This window comes from Lissotriton helveticus, chromosome 3_1, assembly GCF_964261635.1.
Source record: "Lissotriton helveticus chromosome 3_1, aLisHel1.1, whole genome shotgun sequence".
Taxonomy (NCBI): domain Eukaryota; kingdom Metazoa; phylum Chordata; class Amphibia; order Caudata; family Salamandridae; genus Lissotriton; species Lissotriton helveticus.
In genome coordinates, this window is record NC_136061.1 from 33574036 (window position 1) to 33598369 (window position 24334).

General features: G+C 51.5%; 1 protein-coding gene across 4 annotated transcripts in view; it reads right to left on the reverse strand.

Annotated features, from left to right (window-relative positions):
* PTPRN (protein tyrosine phosphatase receptor type N) overlaps nt 1-24334 on the reverse strand; it is a 352125-nt gene that overhangs the window by 120434 nt on the left and 207357 nt on the right. For all 4 annotated transcript variants that reach the window (XM_078679171.1, XM_078679173.1, XM_078679172.1 and 1 more), the window contains exons 9-11: nt 20778-21160; nt 17224-17310; nt 16581-16660 (exon numbers count right to left, since the gene is read on the reverse strand). In XM_078679171.1, the coding sequence (XP_078535297.1) occupies nt 16581-16660; nt 17224-17310; nt 20778-21160 (550 nt within the window). The remainder of the gene's footprint in view (nt 1-16580; nt 16661-17223; nt 17311-20777; nt 21161-24334) is intronic.

The following is a 24334-nucleotide window of genomic DNA, read 5'->3' on the forward strand; positions in this document are numbered from 1 at the left end:
GACAGAAAGAGAGGGAGTGAGTGGCTCCTGGATGGAGGGAGACAGAAAGAGAGGGAGTGAGTGGCTCCTGGATGGAGGGAGACAGAAAGAGAGGGAGTGAGTGGCTCCTGGATGGAGAGAGACAGAAAGAGTGGGAGTGAGTGGCTCCTGGATGGAGAGAGACAGAAAGAGAGGGAGTGAGTGGCTCCTGGATGGAGGGAGACAGAAAGAGAGGGAGTGAATGGCTCCTGGATGGAGGGAGACAGAAAGAGAGGGAGTGATTGGCTCCAAGATGGAGGGAGACACAGAGAGAGAGGGAGTGAGTGGCTCCTGGATGGAGGGAGACAGAAAGAGAGGAGTGGCTCCTGGATGGAGGGAGACAGAAAGAGAGGGAGTGAGTGGCTCCTGGATGGAGGGAGACAGAAAGAGAGGGAGTGAGTGGCTCCTGGATGGAGGGAGACAGAAAGAGAGGGAGTGAGTGGCTCCTGGATGGAGAGAGACAGAAAGAGTGGGAGTGAGTGGCTCCTGGATGGAGAGAGACAGAAAGAGAGGGAGTGAGTGGCTCCTGGATGGAGGGAGACAGAAAGAGAGGGAGTGAGTGGCTCCTGGATGGAGGGAGACAGAAAGAGAGGGAGTGAGTGGCTCCTAGATGGAGGGAGACAGAGAGAGAGAGAGAGAGAGAGAGAGTGAGTGGCTCCTGGATGGAGGGAGACAGAAAGAGAGGGAGTGAGTGGCTCCTGCATGGAGAGAGACAGAAAGAGAGGGAGTGAGTGGCTCCTGCATGGAGAGAGACAGAAAGAGAGGGAGTGACTTGCTCCTGGATGGAGGGAGACAGTAAGAGAGGGAGTGAGTGGCTCCTGGATGGAGGGAGACAGAAAGAGAGGGAGTGAGTGGCTCCTGGATGGAGGGAGACAGAAAGAGAGGGAGTGAGTGGCTCCTGGATGGAGGGAGACAGAAAGAGAGGGAGTGAGAGGGAGTGAGTGGCTCCTGGATGGAGGGAGACAGAAAGAGAGGGAGTGCGTGGCTCCTGGATGGAGGGAAACAGAAAGAGAGAGAGTGAGTGGCTCCTGGATTGAGGGAGACAGAAAGAGAGCGAGTGAGTGGCTCCTGGATGGAGGGAGACCGAAAGAGAGGGAGTGAATGGCTCCTGGATGGAGGGAGACAGAAAGAGAGGGAGTGAATGGCTCCTGGATGGAGGGAGACAGAAAGAGAGGGAGTGAATGGCTCCTGGATGGAGGGAGACAAAAAGAGAGGGAGTGAGAGGGAGTGAGTGGCTCCTGGATGGAGGGAGACAGAAAGAGAGGGAGTGCGTGGCTCCTGGATGGAGGGAGACAGAAAGAGAGGGAGTGAATGGCTCCTGGATGGAGGGAGACAAAAAGAGAGGGAGTGAGAGGGAGTGAGTTGCTCCTGGATGGAGGGAGACAGAAAGAGAGGGAGTGCGTGGCTCCTGGATGGTGGGAGACAGAAAGTGAGGGAGTGAGTGGATCCTGGATGGTGGGAGACAGAAAGTGAGGGAGTGAGTGGATCCTGGATGGTGGGAGACAGAAAGAGAGGGAGTGAGTAGCTCCTGGAGGAGAGAGACAGAAAGAGAGGGAGTGAGTGGCTCCTGGATGAAGGGAGGCAGAAAGAGAGGGAGTGAGTGGCTCCTGGAGGAGAGAGACAGTAAGAGAGGGAGTGAGTGGCTCCTGGATGGAGGGAGGCAGAAAGAGAGGGAGTGAGTGGCTCCTGGATGGAGAGAGACAGAAAGAGAGGGAGTGAGTAGCTCCTGGATGGAGGGAGACAGAAAGAGAGGGAGTGAGTAGCTCCTGGATGGAGGGAGACAGAAAGAGAGGGAGTGAGTGGCTCCTGGATGGAGGGAGACAAAAAGAGAGGGAGTGAGTGGCTCCTGGATGGAGGGAGACAGAATGAGAGGGAGTGAGTGGCTCCTGGATGTAGGGAGACAGAGATAGAGGGAGTGAGTGGCTCCTGGATGGAGGGAGACAGAAAGAGAGGGAGTGCGTGGCTCCTGGATGGAGGGAGACAGAATGAGAGGGAGTGAGTGGCTCCTGGATGGAGGGAGACAGAAAGAGAGGGAGTGCGTGGCTCCTGGATGGAGGGAGACAGAATGAGAGGGAGTGAGTGGCTCCTGGATGGAGGGAGACAGAAAGAGAGGGAGTGAGTGGCTCCTGTATGGAGGGAGACTGAAAGAGAGGGAGTGAGTGGCTCCTGGATGGAGAGAGACAGAGATAGAGGGAGTGAGTGGCTCCTGGATGGAGGGAGACAGAAAGAGAGGGAGTGCGTGGCTCCTGTATGGAGGGAGACTGAAAGAGAGGGAGTGAGTGGCTCCTAGATGGAGGGAGACAGAGAGAGAGAGGGAGCGAGTGGCTCCTGGATGGAGGGAGACAGAAATAGAGGGAGTGAGTGGCTCCTGGATGGAGGGAGATAGAAAGAGAGGGAGTGAGTGGCTCCTGGATGGAGGGAGTCAGAAAGAAAGGGAGTGAGCGGCTTCTGGATGGAGGGAGACAGAAAGAGAGGGAGTGAGTGGCTCCTGGATGGAGGGAGACAGAAAGAGAGGGAGTGAGTGTCTCCTGGATGGAGGGAGACAGAAAGAGAGGGAGTGAGTGGCTCCTGCATGGAGAGAGACAGAAAGAGAGGGAGTGACGGGCTCCTGGATGGAGGGAGACAGTAAGAGAGGGAGTGAGTGGCTCCTGGATGGAGGGAGACAGAAAGAGAGGGAGTGAGTGGCTCCTGCATGGAGAGAGACAGAAAGAGAGGGAGTGAGTGGCTCCTGCATGGAGAGAGACAGAAAGAGAGGGAGTGACTTGCTCCTGGATGGAGGGAGACAGTAAGAGAGGGAGTGAGTGGCTCCTGGATGGAGGGAGACAGAAAGAGAGGGAGTGAGTGGCTCCTGGATGGAGGGAGACAGAAAGAGAGGGAGTGAGTGGCTCCTGGATGGAGGGAGACAGAAAGAGAGGGAGTGAGTGGCTCCTAGATGGAGGGAGACAGAGAGAGAGAGAGAGAGAGAGAGAGTGAGTGGCTCCTGGATGGAGGGAGACAGAAAGAGAGGGAGTGAGTGGCTCCTGCATGGAGAGAGACAGAAAGAGAGGGAGTGAGTGGCTCCTGCATGGAGAGAGACAGAAAGAGAGGGAGTGACTTGCTCCTGGATGGAGGGAGACAGTAAGAGAGGGAGTGAGTGGCTCCTGGATGGAGGGAGACAGAAAGAGAGGGAGTGAGTGGCTCCTGGATGGAGGGAGACAGAAAGAGAGGGAGTGAGTGGCTCCTGGATGGAGGGAGACAGAAAGAGAGGGAGTGAGAGGGAGTGAGTGGCTCCTGGATGGAGGGAGACAGAAAGAGAGGGAGTGCGTGGCTCCTGGATGGAGGGAAACAGAAAGAGAGAGAGTGAGTGGCTCCTGGATTGAGGGAGACAGAAAGAGAGCGAGTGAGTGGCTCCTGGATGGAGGGAGACCGAAAGAGAGGGAGTGAATGGCTCCTGGATGGAGGGAGACAGAAAGAGAGGGAGTGAATGGCTCCTGGATGGAGGGAGACAGAAAGAGAGGGAGTGAATGGCTCCTGGATGGAGGGAGACAAAAAGAGAGGGAGTGAGAGGGAGTGAGTGGCTCCTGGATGGAGGGAGACAGAAAGAGAGGGAGTGCGTGGCTCCTGGATGGAGGGAGACAGAAAGAGAGGGAGTGAGTGGCTCCTGGATGGAGAGAGAGAGAGAGAAAGAGAGGGCGTGAGTGTTTCCTGGATGGAGGGAGACAAAAAGAGAGGGAGTGAGCGGCTTCTGGATGGAGGGAGATAGAAAGAAAGGGAGTGAGCGGCTTCTGGATGGAGGGAGACAGAAAGAGAGGGCGTGAGTGGCTCCTGGATTGAGGGAGACAGAAAGAGAGGGAGTGAGTGGCTCCTGCATGGAGAGAGACAGAAAGAGAGGGAGTGACGGGCTCCTGGATGGAGGGAGACAGTAAGAGAGGGAGTGAGTGGCTCCTGCATGGAGAGAGACAGAAAGAGAGGGAGTGAGAGGGAGTGAGTGGCTCCTGCATGGAGAGAGACAGAAAGAGAGGGAGTGACTGGCTCCTGGATGGAGGGAGTCAGAAAGAAAGGGAGTGAGCGGCTTCTGGATGGAGGGAGACAGAAAGAGAGGGAGTGAGTGGCTCCTGGATGGAGAGACACAGAAAGAGAGGGAGGGCCTGCTCCTGGATGGAGGGAGACAGAAAGAGAGGGAGTGAGTGAGTGGCTCCTGGATGGAGGGAGATGGAAAGAGAGGGAGTGAGTGGATCCTGGATGAAGGGAGGCAGAAAGAGAGGGAGGGAGTGAGTGGCTCCTGGGTGGTGGGAGACAGAAAGTGAGGGAGTGAGTGGATCCTGGATGGTGGGAGACAGAAAGTGAGGGAGTGAGTGGATCCTGGATGGTGGGAGACAGAAAGAGAGGGAGTGAGTAGCTCCTGGAGGAGAGAGACAGAAAGAGAGGGAGTGAGTGGCTCCTGGATGAAGGGAGGCAGAAAGAGAGGGAGTGAGTGGCTCCTGGAGGAGAGAGACAGTAAGAGAGGGAGTGAGTGGCTCCTGGATGGAGGGAGGCAGAAAGAGAGGGAGTGAGTGGCTCCTGGATGGAGAGAGACAGAAAGAGAGGGAGTGAGTAGCTCCTGGATGGAGGGAGACAGAAAGAGAGGGAGTGAGTAGCTCCTGGATGGAGGGAGACAGAAAGAGAGGGAGTGAGTGGCTCCTGGATGGAGGGAGACAAAAAGAGAGGGAGTGAGTGGCTCCTGGATGGAGGGAGACAGAAAGAGAGGGAGTGAGTGGCTCCTAGATGGAGGGAGACAGAGAGAGAGGGAGTGAGTGGCTCCTGGATGGAGGGAGACAGAAAGAGGGGGAGTGAATGGCTCCTGGATGGAGGGAGACGGAAAGAGAGGGAGTGAGTGGCTCCTGGATGGAGGGAGACAGAAAGAGGGGGAGTGACTTGCTCCTGGATGGAGGGAGACAGTAAGAGAGGGAGTGAGTGGCTCCTGGATAGAGGGAGACAGAAAGAGAGGGAGTGAGTGGCTCCTGGATGGAGGGAGACAGAAAGAGAGGGAGTGAGTGGCTCCTGGATGGAGGGAGACAGAAAGAGAGGGAGTGAGAGGGAGTGAGTGGCTCCTGGATGGAGGGAGACAGAAAGAGAGGGAGTGCGTGGCTCCTGGATGGAGGGAAACAGAAAGAGAGAGAGTGAGTGGCTCCTGGATTGAGGGAGACAGAAAGAGAGCGAGTGAGTGGCTCCTGGATGGAGGGAGACCGAAAGAGAGGGAGTGAATGGCTCCTGGATGGAGGGAGACAGAAAGAGAGGGAGTGAATGGCTCCTGGATGGAGGGAGACAGAAAGAGAGGGAGTGAATGGCTCCTGGATGGAGGGAGACAAAAAGAGAGGGAGTGAGAGGGAGTGAGTGGCTCCTGGATGGAGGGAGACAGAAAGAGAGGGAGTGCGTGGCTCCTGGATGGAGGGAGACAGAAAGAGAGGGAGTGAATGGCTCCTGGATGGAGGGAGACAAAAAGAGAGGAGTGAGAGGGAGTGAGTGGCTCCTGGATGGAGGGAGACAGAAAGAGAGGGAGTGCGTGGCTCCTGGATGGAGGGAGACAGAATGAGAGGGAGTGAGTGGCTCCTGGATGGAGGGAGACAGAAAGAGAGGGAGTGCGTGGCTCCTGGATGGAGGGAGACAGAATGAGAGGGAGTGAGTGGCTCCTGGATGGAGGGAGACAGAAAGAGAGGGAGTGCGTGGCTCCTGGATGGAGGGAGACAGAATGAGAGGGAGTGAGTGGCTCCTGGATGGAGGGAGACAGAAAGAGAGGGAGTGAGTGGCTCCTGTATGGAAGGAGACTGAAAGAGAGGGAGTGAGTGGCTCCTGGATGGAGAGAGACAGAGATAGAGGGAGTGAGTGGCTCCTGGATGGAGGGAGACAGAAAGAGAGGGAGTGCGTGGCTCCTGTATGGAGGGAGACTGAAAGAGAGGGAGTGAGTGGCTCCTAGATGGAGGGAGACAGAGAGAGAGAGGGAGCGAGTGGCTCCTGGATGGAGGGAGACAGAAATAGAGGGAGTGAGTGGCTCCTGGATGGAGGGAGATAGAAAGAGAGGGAGTGAGTGGCTCCTGGATGGAGGGAGTCAGAAAGAAAGGGAGTGAGCGGCTTCTGGATGGAGGGAGACAGAAAGAGAGGGAGTGAGTGGCTCCTGGATGGAGGGAGACAGAAAGAGAGGGAGTGAGTGGCTCCTGGATGGAGGGAGACAGAAAGAGAGGGAGTGAGTGGCTCCTGCATGGAGAGAGACAGAAAGAGAGGGAGTGACGGGCTCCTGGATGGAGGGAGACAGTAAGAGAGGGAGTGAGTGGCTCCTGGATGGAGGGAGACAGAAAGAGAGGGAGTGAGAGGGAGTGAGTGGCTCCTGCATGGAGAGAGACAGAAAGAGAGGGAGTGACTGGCTCCTGGATGGAGGGAGTCAGAAAGAAAGGGAGTGAGCGGCTTCTGGATGGAGGGAGACAGAAAGAAAGGGAGTGAGCGGCTTCTGGATGGAGGGAGACAGAAAGAGAGGGCGTGAGTGGCTCCTGGATTGAGGGAGACAGAAAGAGAGGGAGTGAGTGGCTCCTGCATGGAGAGAGACAGAAAGAGAGGGAGTGACGGGCTCCTGGATGGAGGGAGACAGTAAGAGAGGGAGTGAGTGGCTCCTGCATGGAGAGAGACAGAAAGAGAGGGAGTGAGAGGGAGTGAGTGGCTCCTGCATGGAGAGAGACAGAAAGAGAGGGAGTGACTGGCTCCTGGATGGAGGGAGTCAGAAAGAAAGGGAGTGAGTGGCTCCTGGATGGAGAGACACAGAAAGAGAGGGAGGGCCTGCTCCTGGATGGAGGGAGACAGAAAGAGAGGGAGTGAGTGAGTGGCTCCTGGGTGGAGGCAGACGGAAAGAGAGGGAGTGAGTGGATCCTGGATGAAGGGAGGCAGAAAGAGAGGGAGGGAGTGAGTGGCTCCTGGGTGGTGGGAGACAGAAAGTGAGGGAGTGAGTGGCTCCTGGATGAGAGAGACAGAAAGAGAGGGAGTGAGTAGCTCCTGGATGAGAGAGACAGAAAGAGAGGGAGTGAGTAGCTCCTGGAGGAGAGAGACAGAAAGAGAGGGAGTGAGTGGCTCCTGGATGAAGGGAGGCAGAAAGAGAGGGAGTGAGTGGCTCCTGGAGGAGAGAGACAGTAAGAGAGGGAGTGAGTGGCTCCTGGATGGAGGGAGGCAGAAAGAGAGGGAGTGAGTGGCTCCTGGATGGAGAGAGACAGAAAGAGAGGGAGTGAGTAGCTCCTGGATGGAGGGAGACAGAAAGAGAGGGAGTGAGTAGCTCCTGGATGGAGGGAGACAGAAAGAGAGGGAGTGAGTGGCTCCTGGATGGAGGGAGACAGAAAGAGAGGGAGTGAGTGGCTCCTAGATGGAGGGAGACGGAAAGAGAGGGAGTGAGTGGCTCCTGGATGGAGGGAGACAAAAAGAGAGGTTGTGAGTGGCTCCTGGATGGAGGGAGACAGAAAGAGAGGGAGTGAGTGGCTCCTAGATGGAGGGAGACAGAGAGAGAGGGAGTGAGTGGCTCCTGGATGGAGGGAGACAGAAAGAGGGGGAGTGAATGGCTCCTGGATGGAGGGAGACGGAAAGAGAGGGAGTGAGTGGCTCCTGGATGGAGGGAGACAGAAAGAGGGGGAGTGAATGGCTCCTGGATGGAGGGAGACGGAAAGAGAGGGAGTGAGTGGCTCCTGGATGGAGGGAGACAGAAAGAAAGGGAGTGAATGGCTCCTGTATGGAGGGGGACAGAAAGAGAGGGAGTGAGTGGCCCCTGGATGGAGGGAGACAGAAAGAGAGGGAGTGAGTGGCTCCTGGATGGAGAGACACAGAAAGAGAGGGAGGGCCTGCTCCTGGATGGAGGGAGACAGAAAGAGAGGGAGTGAGTGAGTGGCTCCTGGGTGGAGGCAGACGGAAAGAGAGGGAGTGAGTGGATCCTGGATGAAGGGAGGCAGAAAGAGAGGGAGGGAGTGAGTGGCTCCTGGGTGGTGGGAGACAGAAAGTGAGGGAGTGAGTGGCTCCTGGATGAGAGAGACAGAAAGAGAGGGAGTGAGAGGGAGTGAGTGGCTCCTGCATGGAGAGAGACAGAAAGAGAGGGAGTGACTGGCTCCTGGATGGAGGGAGTCAGAAAGAAAGGGAGTGAGTGGCTCCTGGATGGAGAGACACAGAAAGAGAGGGAGGGCCTGCTCCTGGATGGAGGGAGACAGAAAGAGAGGGAGTGAGTGAGTGGCTCCTGGGTGGAGGCAGACGGAAAGAGAGGGAGTGAGTGGATCCTGGATGAAGGGAGGCAGAAAGAGAGGGAGGGAGTGAGTGGCTCCTGGGTGGTGGGAGACAGAAAGTGAGGGAGTGAGTGGCTCCTGGATGAGAGAGACAGAAAGAGAGGGAGTGAGTAGCTCCTGGATGAGAGAGACAGAAAGAGAGGGAGTGAGTAGCTCCTGGAGGAGAGAGACAGAAAGAGAGGGAGTGAGTGGCTCCTGGATGAAGGGAGGCAGAAAGAGAGGGAGTGAGTGGCTCCTGGAGGAGAGAGACAGTAAGAGAGGGAGTGAGTGGCTCCTGGATGGAGGGAGGCAGAAAGAGAGGGAGTGAGTGGCTCCTGGATGGAGAGAGACAGAAAGAGAGGGAGTGAGTAGCTCCTGGATGGAGGGAGACAGAAAGAGAGGGAGTGAGTAGCTCCTGGATGGAGGGAGACAGAAAGAGAGGGAGTGAGTGGCTCCTGGATGGAGGGAGACAGAAAGAGAGGGAGTGAGTGGCTCCTAGATGGAGGGAGACGGAAAGAGAGGGAGTGAGTGGCTCCTGGATGGAGGGAGACAAAAAGAGAGGGAGTGAGTGGCTCCTGGATGGAGGGAGACAGAAAGAGAGGGAGTGAGTGGCTCCTAGATGGAGGGAGACAGAGAGAGAGGGAGTGAGTGGCTCCTGGATGGAGGGAGACAGAAAGAGGGGGAGTGAATGGCTCCTGGATGGAGGGAGACGGAAAGAGAGGGAGTGAGTGGCTCCTGGATGGAGGGAGACAGAAAGAGGGGGAGTGAATGGCTCCTGGATGGAGGGAGACGGAAAGAGAGGGAGTGAGTGGCTCCTGGATGGAGGGAGACAGAAAGAAAGGGAGTGAATGGCTCCTGTATGGAGGGGGACAGAAAGAGAGGGAGTGAGTGGCCCCTGGATGGAGGGAGACAGAAAGAGAGGGAGTGAGTGGCTCCTAGATGGAGAGAGACAGAAAGAGAGGGCGTGAGTGGCTCCTGGATGGAGGGAGACAGAAAGAGAGGGAGTGAGTGGCTCCTAGATGGAGGGAGACAGAGAGAGAGGGAGTGAGTGGCTCCTGGATGGAGGGAGACAGAAAGAGGGGGAGTGAATGGCTCCTGGATGGAGGGAGACGGAAAGAGAGGGAGTGAGTGGCTCCTGGATGGAGGGAGACAGAAAGAGGGGGAGTGACTTGCTCCTGGATGGAGGGAGACAGTAAGAGAGGGAGTGAGTGGCTCCTGGATGGAGGGAGACAGAAAGAGAGGGAGTGAGTGGCTCCTGGATGGAGGGAGACAGAAAGAGAGGGAGTGAGTGGCTCCTGGATGGAGGGAGACAGAAAGAGAGGGAGTGAGAGGGAGTGAGTGGCTCCTGGACGGAGGGAGACAGAAAGAGAGGGAGTGCGTGGCTCCTGGATGGAGGGAAACAGAAAGAGAGAGAGTGAGTGGCTCCTGGATTGAGGGAGACAGAAAGAGAGCGAGTGAGTGGCTCCTGGATGGAGGGAGACCGAAAGAGAGGGAGTGAATGGCTCCTGGATGGAGGGAGACAAAAGGAGAGGGAGTGAGAGGGAGTGAGTGGCTCCTGGATGGAGGGAGACAGAAAGAGAGGGAGTGCGTGGCTCCTGGATGGAGGGAGACAGAAAGAGAGGGAGTGAATGGCTCCTGGATGGAGGGAGACAAAAAGAGAGGGAGTGAGAGGGAGTGAGTGGCTCCTGGATGGAGGGAGACAGAAAGAGAGGGAGTGCGTGGCTCCTGGATGGAGGGAGACAGAATGAGAGGGAGTGAGTGGCTCCTGGATGTAGGGAGACAGAGATAGAGGGAGTGAGTGGCTCCTGGATGGAGGGAGACAGAAAGAGAGGGAGTGCGTGGCTCCTGGATGGAGGGAGACAGAATGAGAGGGAGTGAGTGGCTCCTGGATGGAGGGAGACAGAAAGAGAGGGAGTGCATGGCTCCTGGATGGAGGGAGACAGAATGAGAGGGAGTGAGTGGCTCCTGGATGGAGGGAGACAGAAAGAGAGGGAGTGAGTGGCTCCTGTATGGAAGGAGACTGAAAGAGAGGGAGTGAGTGGCTCCTGGATGGAGAGAGACAGAGATAGAGGGAGTGAGTGGCTCCTGGATGGAGGGAGACAGAAAGAGAGGGAGTGCGTGGCTCCTGTATGGAGGGAGACTGAAAGAGAGGGAGTGAGTGGCTCCTAGATGGAGGGAGACAGAGAGAGAGAGGGAGCGAGTGGCTCCTGGATGGAGGGAGACAGAAATAGAGGGAGTGAGTGGCTCCTGGATGGAGGGAGATAGAAAGAGAGGGAGTGAGTGGCTCCTGGATGGAGGGAGTCAGAAAGAAAGGGAGTGAGCGGCTTCTGGATGGAGGGAGACAGAAAGAGAGGGAGTGAGTGGCTCCTGGATGGAGGGAGACAGAAAGAGAGGGAGTGAGTGGCTCCTGGATGGAGGGAGACAGAAAGAGAGGGAGTGAGTGGCTCCTGCATGGAGAGAGACAGAAAGAGAGGGAGTGACGGGCTCCTGGATGGAGGGAGACAGTAAGAGAGGGAGTGAGTGGCTCCTGGATGGAGGGAGACAGAAAGAGAGGGAGTGAGAGGGAGTGAGTGGCTCCTGCATGGAGAGAGACAGAAAGAGAGGGAGTGACTGGCTCCTGGATGGAGGGAGTCAGAAAGAAAGGGAGTGAGCGGCTTCTGGATGGAGGGAGACAGAAAGAAAGGGAGTGAGCGGCTTCTGGATGGAGGGAGACAGAAAGAGAGGGCGTGAGTGGCTCCTGGATTGAGGGAGACAGAAAGAGAGGGAGTGAGTGGCTCCTGCATGGAGAGAGACAGAAAGAGAGGGAGTGACGGGCTCCTGGATGGAGGGAGACAGTAAGAGAGGGAGTGAGTGGCTCCTGCATGGAGAGAGACAGAAAGAGAGGGAGTGAGAGGGAGTGAGTGGCTCCTGCATGGAGAGAGACAGAAAGAGAGGGAGTGACTGGCTCCTGGATGGAGGGAGTCAGAAAGAAAGGGAGTGAGAGGGAGTGACTGGCTTCTGGATGGAGGGAGACAGAAAGAGAGGGAGTGAGTGGCTCCTGGATGGAGAGACACAGAAAGAGAGGGAGGGCCTGCTCCTGGATGGAGGGAGACAGAAAGAGAGGGAGGGAGTGAGTGGCTCCTGGGTGGAGGCAGACGGAAAGAGAGGGAGTGAGTGGATCCTGGATGAAGGGAGGCAGAAAGAGAGGGAGGGAGTGAGTGGCTCCTGGATGGTGGGAGACAGAAAGTGAGGGAGTGAGTGGCTCCTGGATGAGAGAGACAGAAAGAGAGGGAGTGAGTAGCTCCTGGATGAGAGAGACAGAAAGAGAGGGAGTGAGTAGCTCCTGGAGGAGAGAGACAGAAAGAGAGGGAGTGAGTGGCTCCTGGATGAAGGGAGGCAGAAAGAGAGGGAGTGAGTGGCTCCTGGAGGAGAGAGACAGTAAGAGAGGGAGTGAGTGGCTCCTGGATGGAGGGAGGCAGAAAGAGAGGGAGTGAGTGGCTCCTGGATGGAGAGAGACAGAAAGAGAGGGAGTGAGTAGCTCCTGGATGGAGGGAGACAGAAAGAGAGGGAGTGAGTAGCTCCTGGATGGAGGGAGACAGAAAGAGAGGGAGTGAGTGGCTCCTGGATGGAGGGAGACAGAAAGAGAGGGAGTGAGTGGCTCCTAGATGGAGGGAGACGGAAAGAGAGGGAGTGAGTGGCTCCTGGATGGAGGGAGACAAAAAGAGAGGGAGTGAGTGGCTCCTGGATGGAGGGAGACAGAAAGAGAGGGAGTGAGTGGCTCCTAGATGGAGGGAGACAGAGAGAGAGGGAGTGAGTGGCTCCTGGATGGAGGGAGACAGAAAGAGAGGGAGGGAGTGAGTGGCTCCTGGACGCTGTGAGTGACTGACACAAAGAGATATTAGGCCACGGTTGGACTGGCACATAGGGCAATCTGGCAGTGGCAGTAGGGCGGGTCTGACGGGTCAGTGTGTGGGCCGTTTTTTGGCTTCTTGTGGGCCTGTTTATGGTCTGCTGTCCTGGGCTTTACTGTTGATTTCCCTGATATTAAAACAAACATTGTCTGCAGCAAGCACAAATGCATTCACTCACCCTGCAAAACATCTCTACCGGGTGTCTTTACAAGTTCAAGGCGGCCCGATTACAAATATGGGCCACCTTCTTGGCTTTCTACTTCGCCAATGGGGCCACCTTTACTTTGGCGTCTGGGTCTATTTTCTGTTCCAGTCCGAGCCTGCAACCAGGGACACTGAGTTGAGACGCCCTCACACTCAGAGGTTCACTCGCCCATTGCAAAACGCTCTAAGAGGGTCATTTAGAGTTTGGTAGGACCAGGGCCATCTTCAACGCTCGTGGAACTTAGGGCAACAATCTTTGTTGCCCCATCCTTCTCCCCCCACCCCCGGTGACATCCTTCTCCATAGATTCCCTCGCAACCACCCTATAATGGTGCCCCTCATCTCTCTTAAACCCTCTCTCAAATGTCTTTAATTTCCTTTACTCATACCTATGTAGGGTGTCAGAGCACTCTGCATCACACACATTATACAGAGACAAAGACTGAATATGTAATTCAGTTAATTTGAAATGTTATTTAAGAAGAACAGGACCCCCAGCTCTAGGAGACACATGTCCGCCATACTGGGAGGCGCTGGATGTTCAGAGAGCTTCGCCTGGAGAAACAAAGGGACAGATTTACTGCGCTTTCAAGCAGCAAAGAGCAGCAACCGAAGTCGCTGCGCTACGTTGTGTGAAAAGAAAAGAGCACAACAGACCCTCTCTGCTGAGACATGGTGGGGCTGCTCTTTCCCTTGGTGCTGACTCACCTTAGGCTGCCTTGCGCCAACGTATGCACCCTTGCACCATAGTGTAACGGACGCCATGACGCCATGCATAGGTGTACCCTTCCCGTACAAAATTCTATCCTTTGTCAACACTTTATCGCTTCATATGTGTGCTGATCAGTTACACTTACTTTGTGGTGTAATTTGTTTTACAGAATCTCTTTCTACGAATGATAGTAGATCGGGATTAGCATCAAAGCCCGTGGATGGTAGCAGGGGACCGTCCACATACCACCGATGGTGCATCCCTTGGCACAAAGTAGGCAGTGCAAATTAGAGCCTCGTGCTTCTTCATGTTACTTTGGGGCTACTTTCCAGTACAATCAGAACTTGAGCCAGACTTAAATCCAAAAACAAGGCTCGATGCGCAATCATCTGGAGGAGTCTATTAGTGCCCCTTGCGTAATCTAGGTTCCGTGTCGTACCTGGAGACGTGATTCCCGATCTGTTTGACATAAAGCCGATATCACAGATTTCCAGGGCGATAATGTCCCACCAGGTACCGTAGGAGTCCGATATGTATCTGGTCCTGAAGAAGGCCTCTGACCCGTATGAGTGCTAGTTGGCTGAAACATGTTGACCTTTTTTTTATCATCTATTGGATGTGGAGGATGGATTAATAGTCCTCACGACTTCTCACTGTTTTTTAACCTTGCAGCCATCCCAGTTTCATAAATAAAGGTATAGGGGCTTATTTACAAGCCGATTGCGCTGTCGATGCGTCAATTTTACTGATGCACCAACAGCGCAGTGGGCTCCCTCATATTTACAAGACCGTGTAAAGTCGCCCTGCTCTGCTTTTCATGACTGTGTAAATATGTTTCCCTTTAACGTGTAACTCTGTGTGAAAGGGGCGTTCCATGGGTGTTGCTGTGGGTGTTCCCACGCAACACCCATGGAACCTGACGCACTCTTAGATTTATAAAGGTTTGTAAAACTGGGAATGAGTCACAATCCTATGCCTCATCAGGGGAGGCGTAAGGAGACGCAACGAGGAGAAATACTTTTATGTCTCCTCGTTTTTCCCTCTTTCTGTGCTTGCTGCATTCTGAGGCATGCATAGAAAGAGGAAAATTCCTTTAATGATTGTTTTTGTGCAGGAATGTGTCCCTTCCAGCACGAAACAAGCATCCCCTCAGCGCAGGCCCCCTTGCAAAATGATGCACAGGTGCCTGCGCTAGAAGGACATGCATGTGTCGTATCTTGTAGATACGGCGCATTCCTGCCACTTTATTTTGAAGCACGGCAGTTCAGCAGGAAGGCTGACTGTGCTTCCGTGCATCAAAACATTGTAAATGAGGCCCATAGTTTTTAGGGGACGCCAACAATTTTAGTTCACCTTGATTTTCACAGATCCCACCATGTCTCTCAGATAAGAGACTCTACCTCCTGACGGAGGCGAGGCCTAATGATGGCGCACTTAACTACTAGTATTGTAGTGGTGAGATTATACCACTGAAGAAAATAGTAATTGAGGCCTCACTACTATTTTAAGAAGAGACTCCAGTCACTGAGCATGGCGCGGGTGCACTCCTTTTGATTAATTCTATGCCAACTAAGGAAGCAGAGTGTATCCTGCATTAGATGTTTCATCCTCCCTCACCTGATTCTCTCGAAGAGCTGGATGGACCCTGTTCCAAAGAGGTAGATGGACCAGAAATAGCTAAATACTGCCTTAAATATAAAATTCACCAATTTTATCCAGCACGCATACCGTAACTTTAAGAGGCCCGGTTAAACACGCCCTCTTTACCCCCCTTTTTTAACCATTCAATATATTTTATATTAAATTCCTAGCATAAGGGAGGATGAAATGTTAAGATTAGTAGGCCCAGGAATGTTGGTTGTCTTTTTTGTACGTATATTTTACTGACAACAAGGGCAACATAACAAGGCGGAAGAGAAGAGTTCGAATGTGCAATACGTTTTATAATCATCTCCTGTTTTTATTATTACCATCCTGTGTTTTTAATTTTCCTTTAAAATACTATGGAACAAGGAGGTTTCTAGACAACCTCTACTTGATGGTTAATTGATTGTTGCTTTGGTTGTTTCTTTTTTTGCTTCACTTTTAACAGTTGATATCCAATGTGTTCATTGTTATCTTCTTTTAAAGATATATGTCTTATATCTAAATAAAGAAATTTTTGATTTTGATTTTTATATATCTGCTATTGCCGTTAAGAAGATGAATAGGAGAGAAGCAAAGTAACCGAACAGTAGCAGACGAATTAACCCCTCGATTGAGTTGAAGGATACTATTAACATAACGATTAGAGACAGACGAAGCAGCTTTCCGGTCGGGTATCCGGTAAGGTATGGAGTCGCTGTCTACTCTAAGAATGGGCCGAAATGTAGCTCGTAATTGGCACTAAAACGCAAAAGTCTTACTACTGCGGGCTTATGCTATGAAGAGTTCAGACTCATGCACACATATTTTATTTCGAAATGCAGATACATGAAATTTGCCATGACGAAGAGTTTTAGCAAAACACGTTGGCAAATTTTTTATGTAAAGACAAGACAATCTTACGTAAAGATGCATATTGAATCATAAATAAACAAACTCCTGATTACACTTTGATATTTTGGTCATTTAAAATGTTAATATGAACTAAGTTGATTATTGTAACTGTAGCTTACAAACAACTCCCTGCAGATCTATATTCACTTCCCCTGTACCCGAGAGTAACGTGCTATTTTTGGTACAGAGGTAAACATTAAACATTGCAGCCAGGCGCACTGTTGCTCATTAATCATTTAAAAATGTTTACAAACCCAAACAGATTGTGTGCCAAAAAATACATGAAGAGGCTTGGTGGTGAGTTTTATGACTGACACGTGTCACTTTTTCCAAGAGTCCACATCTCATGGCCAATGGGTGGCATTTCTTTCTTTCTGAAAGAGCAGCAGCAGAGAGAAGGGGCACTGCCTACAAAGACTGGCAGTTTAGGGGGCAGCACTGCCTAAAAGAGGGGTAGCACAGTAAAGAGATACTACATAGAAAGAGGGGTAGCACAGAGAAGGGATACTGCATAGAAAGTATGTATGCACAGGGAAGAGAAACTGCATACAGGGAAGGGATGCTGCATAGAAAGACGGGTAGCACAGGGAAAGGATACTACACAGAAAAAGGGGTAGCACAAGTAATGGACTATGCTTGGAAGGAGTTGTAGCACAGGGAAGGGATACTGTATAGAAAAATGGGTAGCACAGAGAAGAGAAACTGCATAGAAAGAGGGGTAGTACAGGGAAGGGATACTGCATAGGAAGAGGGGTAGCACAGGGAAAGGATACTGCATAGAAAGAAGGGTAGCACAAGTAATGGACTCTGCGTGGAAGGAGTGGTAGCACAGGGAGGTAGCATGATCTGGTAATGGTTGGTGGCACTGAGAAGAGCCATTGCCTGGAAACAGTTGAAGTTACAAGCCACATAAGTGCTATGTTTCTAGTGCTCACTCCACAGATCCAGACACTCACTCAGTGCAGACCGCCTGGAACTCACCCGCTTGGTCGGCCACATCCATGAGCGACATGTTCAGTTTGTTGTGCCGTATTCGGAAGGTCACCGCTGGTCCGGACACACTGCACAGACAAAGATACGAGGTGTGAGCACAAGGATGGCGAGTGAATGACGCTAGCGGGAGTGCGTGGGGGCATGTAGTGTTACCTCGGCAAGGATTGTTGGGTTGGCGGTGGTTCAGACACATTGTGCAGAGCTTCAATGCTAACTGGACCTAGCACCAGCACCAGCAGACATGCAGTGTCCAGGGGAACCCCTTGCCCTGCCTGGTCCTGGAGTAGCTCTCAGTGTTATCTCCCATGGACAAGGCATGGCCATGCAGCCAGGGTGAGTCTGCTGTGTTGTGGGGAGCAGTGTCCAGTGAAGGGGAGCTCTGTAGGAGACATTGTAAGTGGCCGGACTCTCAGACATGGCTGCGGAGGAGATGCAAGCCGTGCAGAGGGTTGCGTCTACCCTTCTGGGGATGGACAGATGGCCAGCCCCTGGGAGATCCCTACTAAAGGGTGTACGTTCAAGCAAAGGCCCTATGGGAGTTACAAGGGCCCCTTAGGACTGTACCCCTGATATAGGGAAGTGCAAGCTCAGCTATGCAGATCTTTTCATTGAGACGCTCTGCCTTCCTTACCTCATGTTGATGAAACTGGTGGTGGCCAGGTGTATGCGCTCCGCCAGGGTCTGCAGCAGCCTCATGGCATCTTTCCAACTCAGGGGCCTGGAGAGGGAGGGAAGGGCATGAAGTAGAGGAGAGTGAACAGGTGAGCGAGAACAGAGCCATCAAAAGAGCAGAGGAAAAAACAAGAAACAGAAGGTGTCACTGGGGGAGAATCGAGGACACCTATGTAGACCACAAATGCCCCTACTGATGAAGAGTTAAAATAGGAAGATGATGCATTCCTGTAAAGAGAACTGATATCAATCATGGCTATGTATCATGTCATGTTATAGGAAGTTATACCAAGTCATGTCATGTCATGTCATTCTTCTCTATGAATGAAGCCCTTCAGAGTTGTCTTGACATATAGAATATTGTTTGTGATTCTGAAAGCAGACAGGCAGAGAAATAACCTGATTTAATGAAAGTGAGGAAGTGAACCCTGAGGTGCCCTACAGAAAACCTTTAAAAAAACTGTAAACATCTCATGATAGAAAAGGATCTACCCTCATCACTTCTACACTTTATTCTACATCTAGGAGCATTTCTCAAAGTTCCAGAGAGGGGGCTGCTCCTCTTTGGAAGACCTGTGTAAGGATATCCTTGGAGGTGATCGATTTACGACCAGACTGAGGTGGGACAACTTGTGATTAGACATAGTGCGCATTCTTACTGACCTCAGCTCACTTCTTCATTGTGTAAGAATCCTTCTGCTTTGAGCATCGATAGAGGAACTGCTCCATCTCTGCTGCACAGATATCTCCTGCAGTGGGGCCAGCAGCTGCAACAGGTGTCCGACTGCCCGGTGTGTGCTTCGTGGTGAAGGAGCCTTAAACACTGACTCTTCTGCTATCACCCTGGAAGTGTCCCATCTGACCAGGTTGTGAGGGTTTAATGTGGACATGTGTTGTGCAGTGTAGGGTCTGCATGAATTCAATTTCTACCGCCCCGTCCTACAAACGTTCCAGGCTTCCCTACTCCTGAAAGTGACTCAATGTCTCTGACACTTCTCAATCCTGACAGTTCTCTCTTGAAGAGACCTTGTCCTGCTCAGGTGTATGGAGTGTAGCTGCAAAGGACACTCCCTGCAGCCCTCCTGCAGAAACACCAAGACTCCCCTCATAACATCTCAGCAGAGGTCAATGCAGCTACAATCAACTTCCAAGGTTACAGACCAAACAACACAACTCTTCCTGGGCTCAAACATTGGATTTATCCACAGGTTTCTTCAAGATGTTCAGGAAAGAATCACAGAGGGCTCCCAGCAACGACGACCACTGACCTTAAACCACAATATGTCTTCAGAAATGAGAGACCAACCTCAAACAAAGAAGATATTAATTGTGATGATATTAAATACTGCAGAGGTCCTGCTCGCGGTGTACCTGTGGGTGTTACCTGAAGAGGGGCAACCCCTTCTCTGTTTACCAACTGGGAAATTCTTTTCCATTACAGCTAGAAAACATGCATTAGGGAAAAATGCTATATCAAAAACCATCTACAACTAAATATTATTTTGCTGAGATCTCTTTCACCTGAAAAGACACTGAGCAGATCTCTGTGTGGGCAACATCCGTCAAAGAGATCACGTGAACAGATGTCAAGTTGGTTCTGTACAAGAGAGGAGGTCCTGGTAGGCAGACCTATCACAGAGCCAAACAAATGACACCGCTGACCAGTCACCATCTTAGAGTCAGGCATGCACGTGAGACCCACCAGAGGCGTACCCGTACCCTTTACACTTTTACAGTCACTCTGACCCCCTTTCTTCACCTTCCCTTTCACTTTCTAACAATCCTGCTGCTGGAGCTCAGGCCAGACCTGCAGGACCTGAGCTTCGCTCCATATGAACTGTTGTCTACTTTGCTGTTTTTGTTTCTTGTTTCAGGCGCAGTCTGTGAGTTGGTTTCTACTTCTTCAGTAATGTCTTAAGATATTTTAAAGTTAAGGTTTCGTTACTCTACACCCTAGGAGGGGCAAACAAACAATAATTGTTTTAGAATAAATGAACCTTCTAAATAAATGCAAGTCATTGATCAATGTGCAATCTTTTAATGAATTAAGAAATTCTATATAGATCAGGTTCACATAAATGCATCGTTATTAAGGTAATTAATGTATTTGTGATATATATTAACACTGACTACTTTTACTGTATGGCTTTTGATTTTCAGGATAATAAAATATGATTTATGTATGTTATTAAGCATGTTACTGCTATAAATACACTCATGACGAACCCCGCCCTAAATGTTAAGGGGGGGGGGGGGACTGGAAAAGGAGCTTTGGAGAACAGTTGCATCAAGAGGTTGAGGCATCTGCTCGACCCACCCTGGGGCTATGAGGCTCTAGAAGCCCTAACATGGATTTGTGTCCCTTTATCTTATGTAAGTCCTGGATGGACGTCTTTGTAATCCATGTCTTTGGATGTATGACATTACAATGCATGCTTTTACATCGCATGCTTTTACAACGCGGTTTTTACAACGCATACCATTACAATGCATAGTGCTTTTGGGCGCTGGATAGTGAATAGTTTAATTTACTATTCCAACTCCAGTCCCCGTGGACACTAGGGAAGGTTATTGGATAGTAAATTAACCTATTCCCTATCCTAGAGCGCCTCCCAGCGCAATGCGTTGTAATGGTTTGCGTTGTAAAAGTTGCGATGTAAAGGCACTGCATGGTAAAAGTTGCGTTGTAAGTGATGTTTCCCATGTCTTTGTAGTTACAGCAGGTTTCCATCGAAGAGTTTCATCTGAGGACCTGGCAGTTTTATGAGCATGGACTCTCAACAGTTGCTGATGTAACTCTTTGTGTTCCTCAACACTGTCCTGTCTTCCCTGACTTTGTAATGTTCCTGCCTTCTGTTCTTAAAGCTCCCACAGACCCCCTCTTAAGTCACTTCTGTATCCATGGCCTGAAAGTTATCACGCATCCTCCAAATGTGTTCCTTTGTCGCACATCATGCCTTCACCTCTGTTCCTTCACAAGGGCTCCTCTCACTTTGCACCTTAAGACTCCCCCGGGGTCTGGTTCTGCGCCTCCTTTCACTTTGCACGTTTACCTCCTCTGTTGATACCTCTCACGCCCCCTCTCTCTTTTTACCTTTGTCTCTGCCTCAATACCCCCTCTTGTCTCTCCCTTTCCGACCTTATCTTCAGGCTCAGAAGTATCTTGTCTCTTCGAGCTTCGCACCTTTATCTTTCCCTCTCACTTTACGTTTACCTTCTCCTCCTCCAGTGCAGACAAGCCGCCTTTACCTTTACACCTTTGTGTTCTCCCCCAGATACTGTCGCGTGTTCCCTTGGTTTACACCTGCACTTTGGAATTCCTCATGAGACTCAACCTCACTGGCCCGTTGTTTCCATCCCCTCTCCTGCCTCAGGAGTCTTGTTTGTTTCTCTTCCACCCCCCCCCCCCATCCCTGGCTCACAGGTGTCACCCCATCTCTTACTCCTGATTGGTCAGGATGTATCCATACTCCTCCCCCATCCCTGGCTCCCAGGTGTCACCCCATCTCTTACTCCTGATTGGTCAGGATGTATCCATACTCCTCTGACGCTCCTGCGGACGGGTGTCCGAGCAGCTCCCCCAGCCTGCCCGTCTGGTAGTAATCCTTCTTCTCCATCTCCACCTGGGTGTCGATGCCGGTGAAGGCGGCTTGTCGTGGAAGCTGCAGGACAAAGTCTTCTGGGGCCCCCAGCTTGGCCCGGGGGCCCTCTGCTGGGGCTGTGATCGTGCCAGGCAGCCTCTCCTGCTCCTCTGCCACAGCCGAGGCCTCCTTCTTAGCAGGCTGGGCCCCCCCAGTGCCTGGTGGGGTGGGGTTTGTCACAGATGCTGCAGGGATGGGATACACAGAACCCGGGGTCTCTGCCTCCGGTCCATGCTGCATGTCTCCTTCTGTGACCTGGATGCAAAGAACAGAAGGGGAGGTCAATGACGTAGGATGTCTGTCTGTCTGTCTGTCTGCCAATGCACCACGACCCTGACCTGCAGCCCCCTCAGCTGTTCAAATATCAAGACTAACCCTGGGCATAGTACTACACTACACTAATGGAGCATACGTACAAAAGCTGTGCTTAATCACATAAGCAGCTAAAACAACACCATCCTCAGATACTTTGATAAAGCAATTTTACATGCTGAAGAGCATATAACCAATCCACAAAAGTGAACTTTTTCAATGAAACCATTAGGCAATGAGAGAGGTGATAATTTTGGGGTCCCCCCTAACCTAGGGGGAGGACCAAGCAGATGCCTTGAACACAAAGAGCATAAACAAAAAGCACATCTTGTTCAACTTCGGTGGTGGTCCCATCCTCTTAGGACCACCCCAGGCACAGTTATTGGCAAAAAAACAATCCCAACCAAAGGCCCTGCAAAGCATTATGGGACGAGATTAGCAGGGGCCAGTGAATATTATAGTATCCAATATCAAAATAATTCTACAAAGAGCTGCAGTTCAACCAGTCGTTACTAGATGTTCCTCACGAGTCAAATACAAAACCATTGAAACCCTTCCATCAAGCATTTGCATTTGACTCGTGAGGGACATCTAGTAACCACTAGTTGAACTGCAGCTCTTTGTAGAATTATTTTGATATTGGATACTATAATATTCACTTCCCACTACTAATCTCATCCCATAATGCTTTGCAGGGCCTTTGGTTGGGATTGTTTCTTTGCCAATAATTGTGCTTGGGGTGGTCTTAAGAGTATGGGACCACCACCGAATCGTTCAACAAGATGTGCTTTTTGTTTTCAAGGCATCTGCTTGGTTCTCTCCCTAGGTTAGGGAGGATCCCAAAATCATCACCTCTCACTGCTTGCTAATTATTCAGTTTCACTTTTGTGAAAGTACTATATGCTCTTTAGCATATAAAGATAGAGATACTTATTTTATAGTAACTGGCACTGTGCAAGATGCCATTTGCAATTATTTCACAGTGCAGACAAGTACACAGTGCCATCAGCTACGCTAAGCAGTACTACGTGTAGTTCAAAGTATACTACGTGCAGCTACGTGTAGTGCTACTACGCAAACTACGCCCAGGGTTAATCAAGACACCGCAGGGCTCTGTCGAGGCATCTCACCTTTGGCCTGCAGCCACCCCTGCTGTCCCAAGGCTGAGCCCAAATACACCTCCACCAAGACCCCACGCCCTTGACTGGCAGGATAGCCTGCTATTCCAATACTGGACACAACCAAATCTCTGCAGATACACCTCCTCTGACTCTGACCCTCTGCTATTCCAATCCTAGATAGACACAAAGCTCTGCTGCTATACCTCCCCTCTGACCTCTACCCTCTGACCCTCTTCTATTACAATCCTGGACAGACACAACGCTCTGCTGATGCACCCCTCCTCTGACCTCTGACCCTCTGCTATTACAATCCTGGACAGACACACAGCTCTGCTGATACACCTCTCCTTTGCCCTCCACCCTCTGCTATTCCAATCCTGGACAGACATACAGCTCTGCTGATACACCTCTCCTATGACCCTCTGCTATTCTAGTACTGGACAGACACAACAAAGTTCTGCTGATATACCTCTCCTCTGACCTCCACCCTCTGACCTTCTGCTATTCCAATCCTGGACAGACACAAACCTCTGCTGATACACCTCTCCTCTGACCTCTAACCCTCTGCTACTCCAATCCTGAACAGACACAACGCTCTGCTGATTCACCTCTCCTCTGACCTCCACCCTCTGACCCTCTGCTATCCCAATCCTGGACAGACACTAAACTCTTCTGATACACCTCTCCCCTGACCTCTGACCCTCTGACCCTCTGCTATTCCAATACTGGACACAACCAAAGCTCTGCTGATACACCTCTCCTCTGCCTTCCACCATATGACCCTCCGTTAGTCCAATACTGGACTGACCCAAATCTCTGCTGATACACCTCTCCTCTGACCCCACCCTCTGCTAATGCAACACTAGGACCAATGCACAGCTAAGCCGATGCAGTGCAACCCTGTGCTGCAGCTTCCTCTGCATTTCAATGGGGCTCCAGACATACTCTGCCACTACCCCACAGTCCAATGCCTGAGCCCCTCTCTTTCAGTAGTGGGGCCCAGACACTGCTTTAATGTGAGGGCCACAGCACTTAGTAGTAGCATCCTTCCTGCACCCTAAGCCTTACTGACGTGGTAATGTACATGGCACTCCTGCACGGCTCCAGTACACATCATCCCTGCCCGATAGTAACTACAAGTTACCGTAGACTCGGCACCTCACACCCTCGCCCCTGCAACACAATCCTATCCTACACCCAGTATTAACAATTCAGAGGTATCTCAGTCCTGCCTACACCCAGTATTAACACTGCAGAGGTATCTCAGTCTATCCTACACCCAGCATTAACAATTCAGAGGTATCTCAGTCTATCCTACACCCAGTATTAACACTGCAGAGGTATCTCAGTCTATCCTACACCCAGTATTAACACTGCAGAGGTATCTCAGTCTATCCTACACCCAGTATTAACAATTCAGAGGTATCTCAGTCTATCCTACACCCAGTATTAACACTGCAGAGGTATCTCAGTCTATCCTACACCCAGTATTAACACTGCAGAGGTATCTCAGTCTATCCTACACCCAGTATTAACAATTCAGAGGTATCTCAGTCTATCCTACACCCAGTATTAACACTGCAGAGGTATCTCAGTCTATCCTACACCCAGTATTAACACTGTAGAGGTATCTCAGTCTATCCTACACCCAGTATTAACACTGCAGAGGTATCTCAGTCGTGTCCTACACCCAGTATTAACACTGTAGAGGTATCTCAGTCTATCCTACACCCAGTATTAACACTGCAGAGGTATCTCAGTCTATCCTACACCCAGTATTAACACTGCAGAGGTATCTCAGTCTATCCTACACCCAGTATTAACAATTCAGAGGTATCTCAGTCTATCCTACACCCAGTATTAACACTGCAGAGGTATCTCAGTCTATCCTACACCCAGTATTAACACTGCAGTGGTATCTCAGTCTATCCTACACCCAGTATTAACACTGTAGAGGTATCTCAGTCCATCCTACACCAAGTATTAACAATTCAGA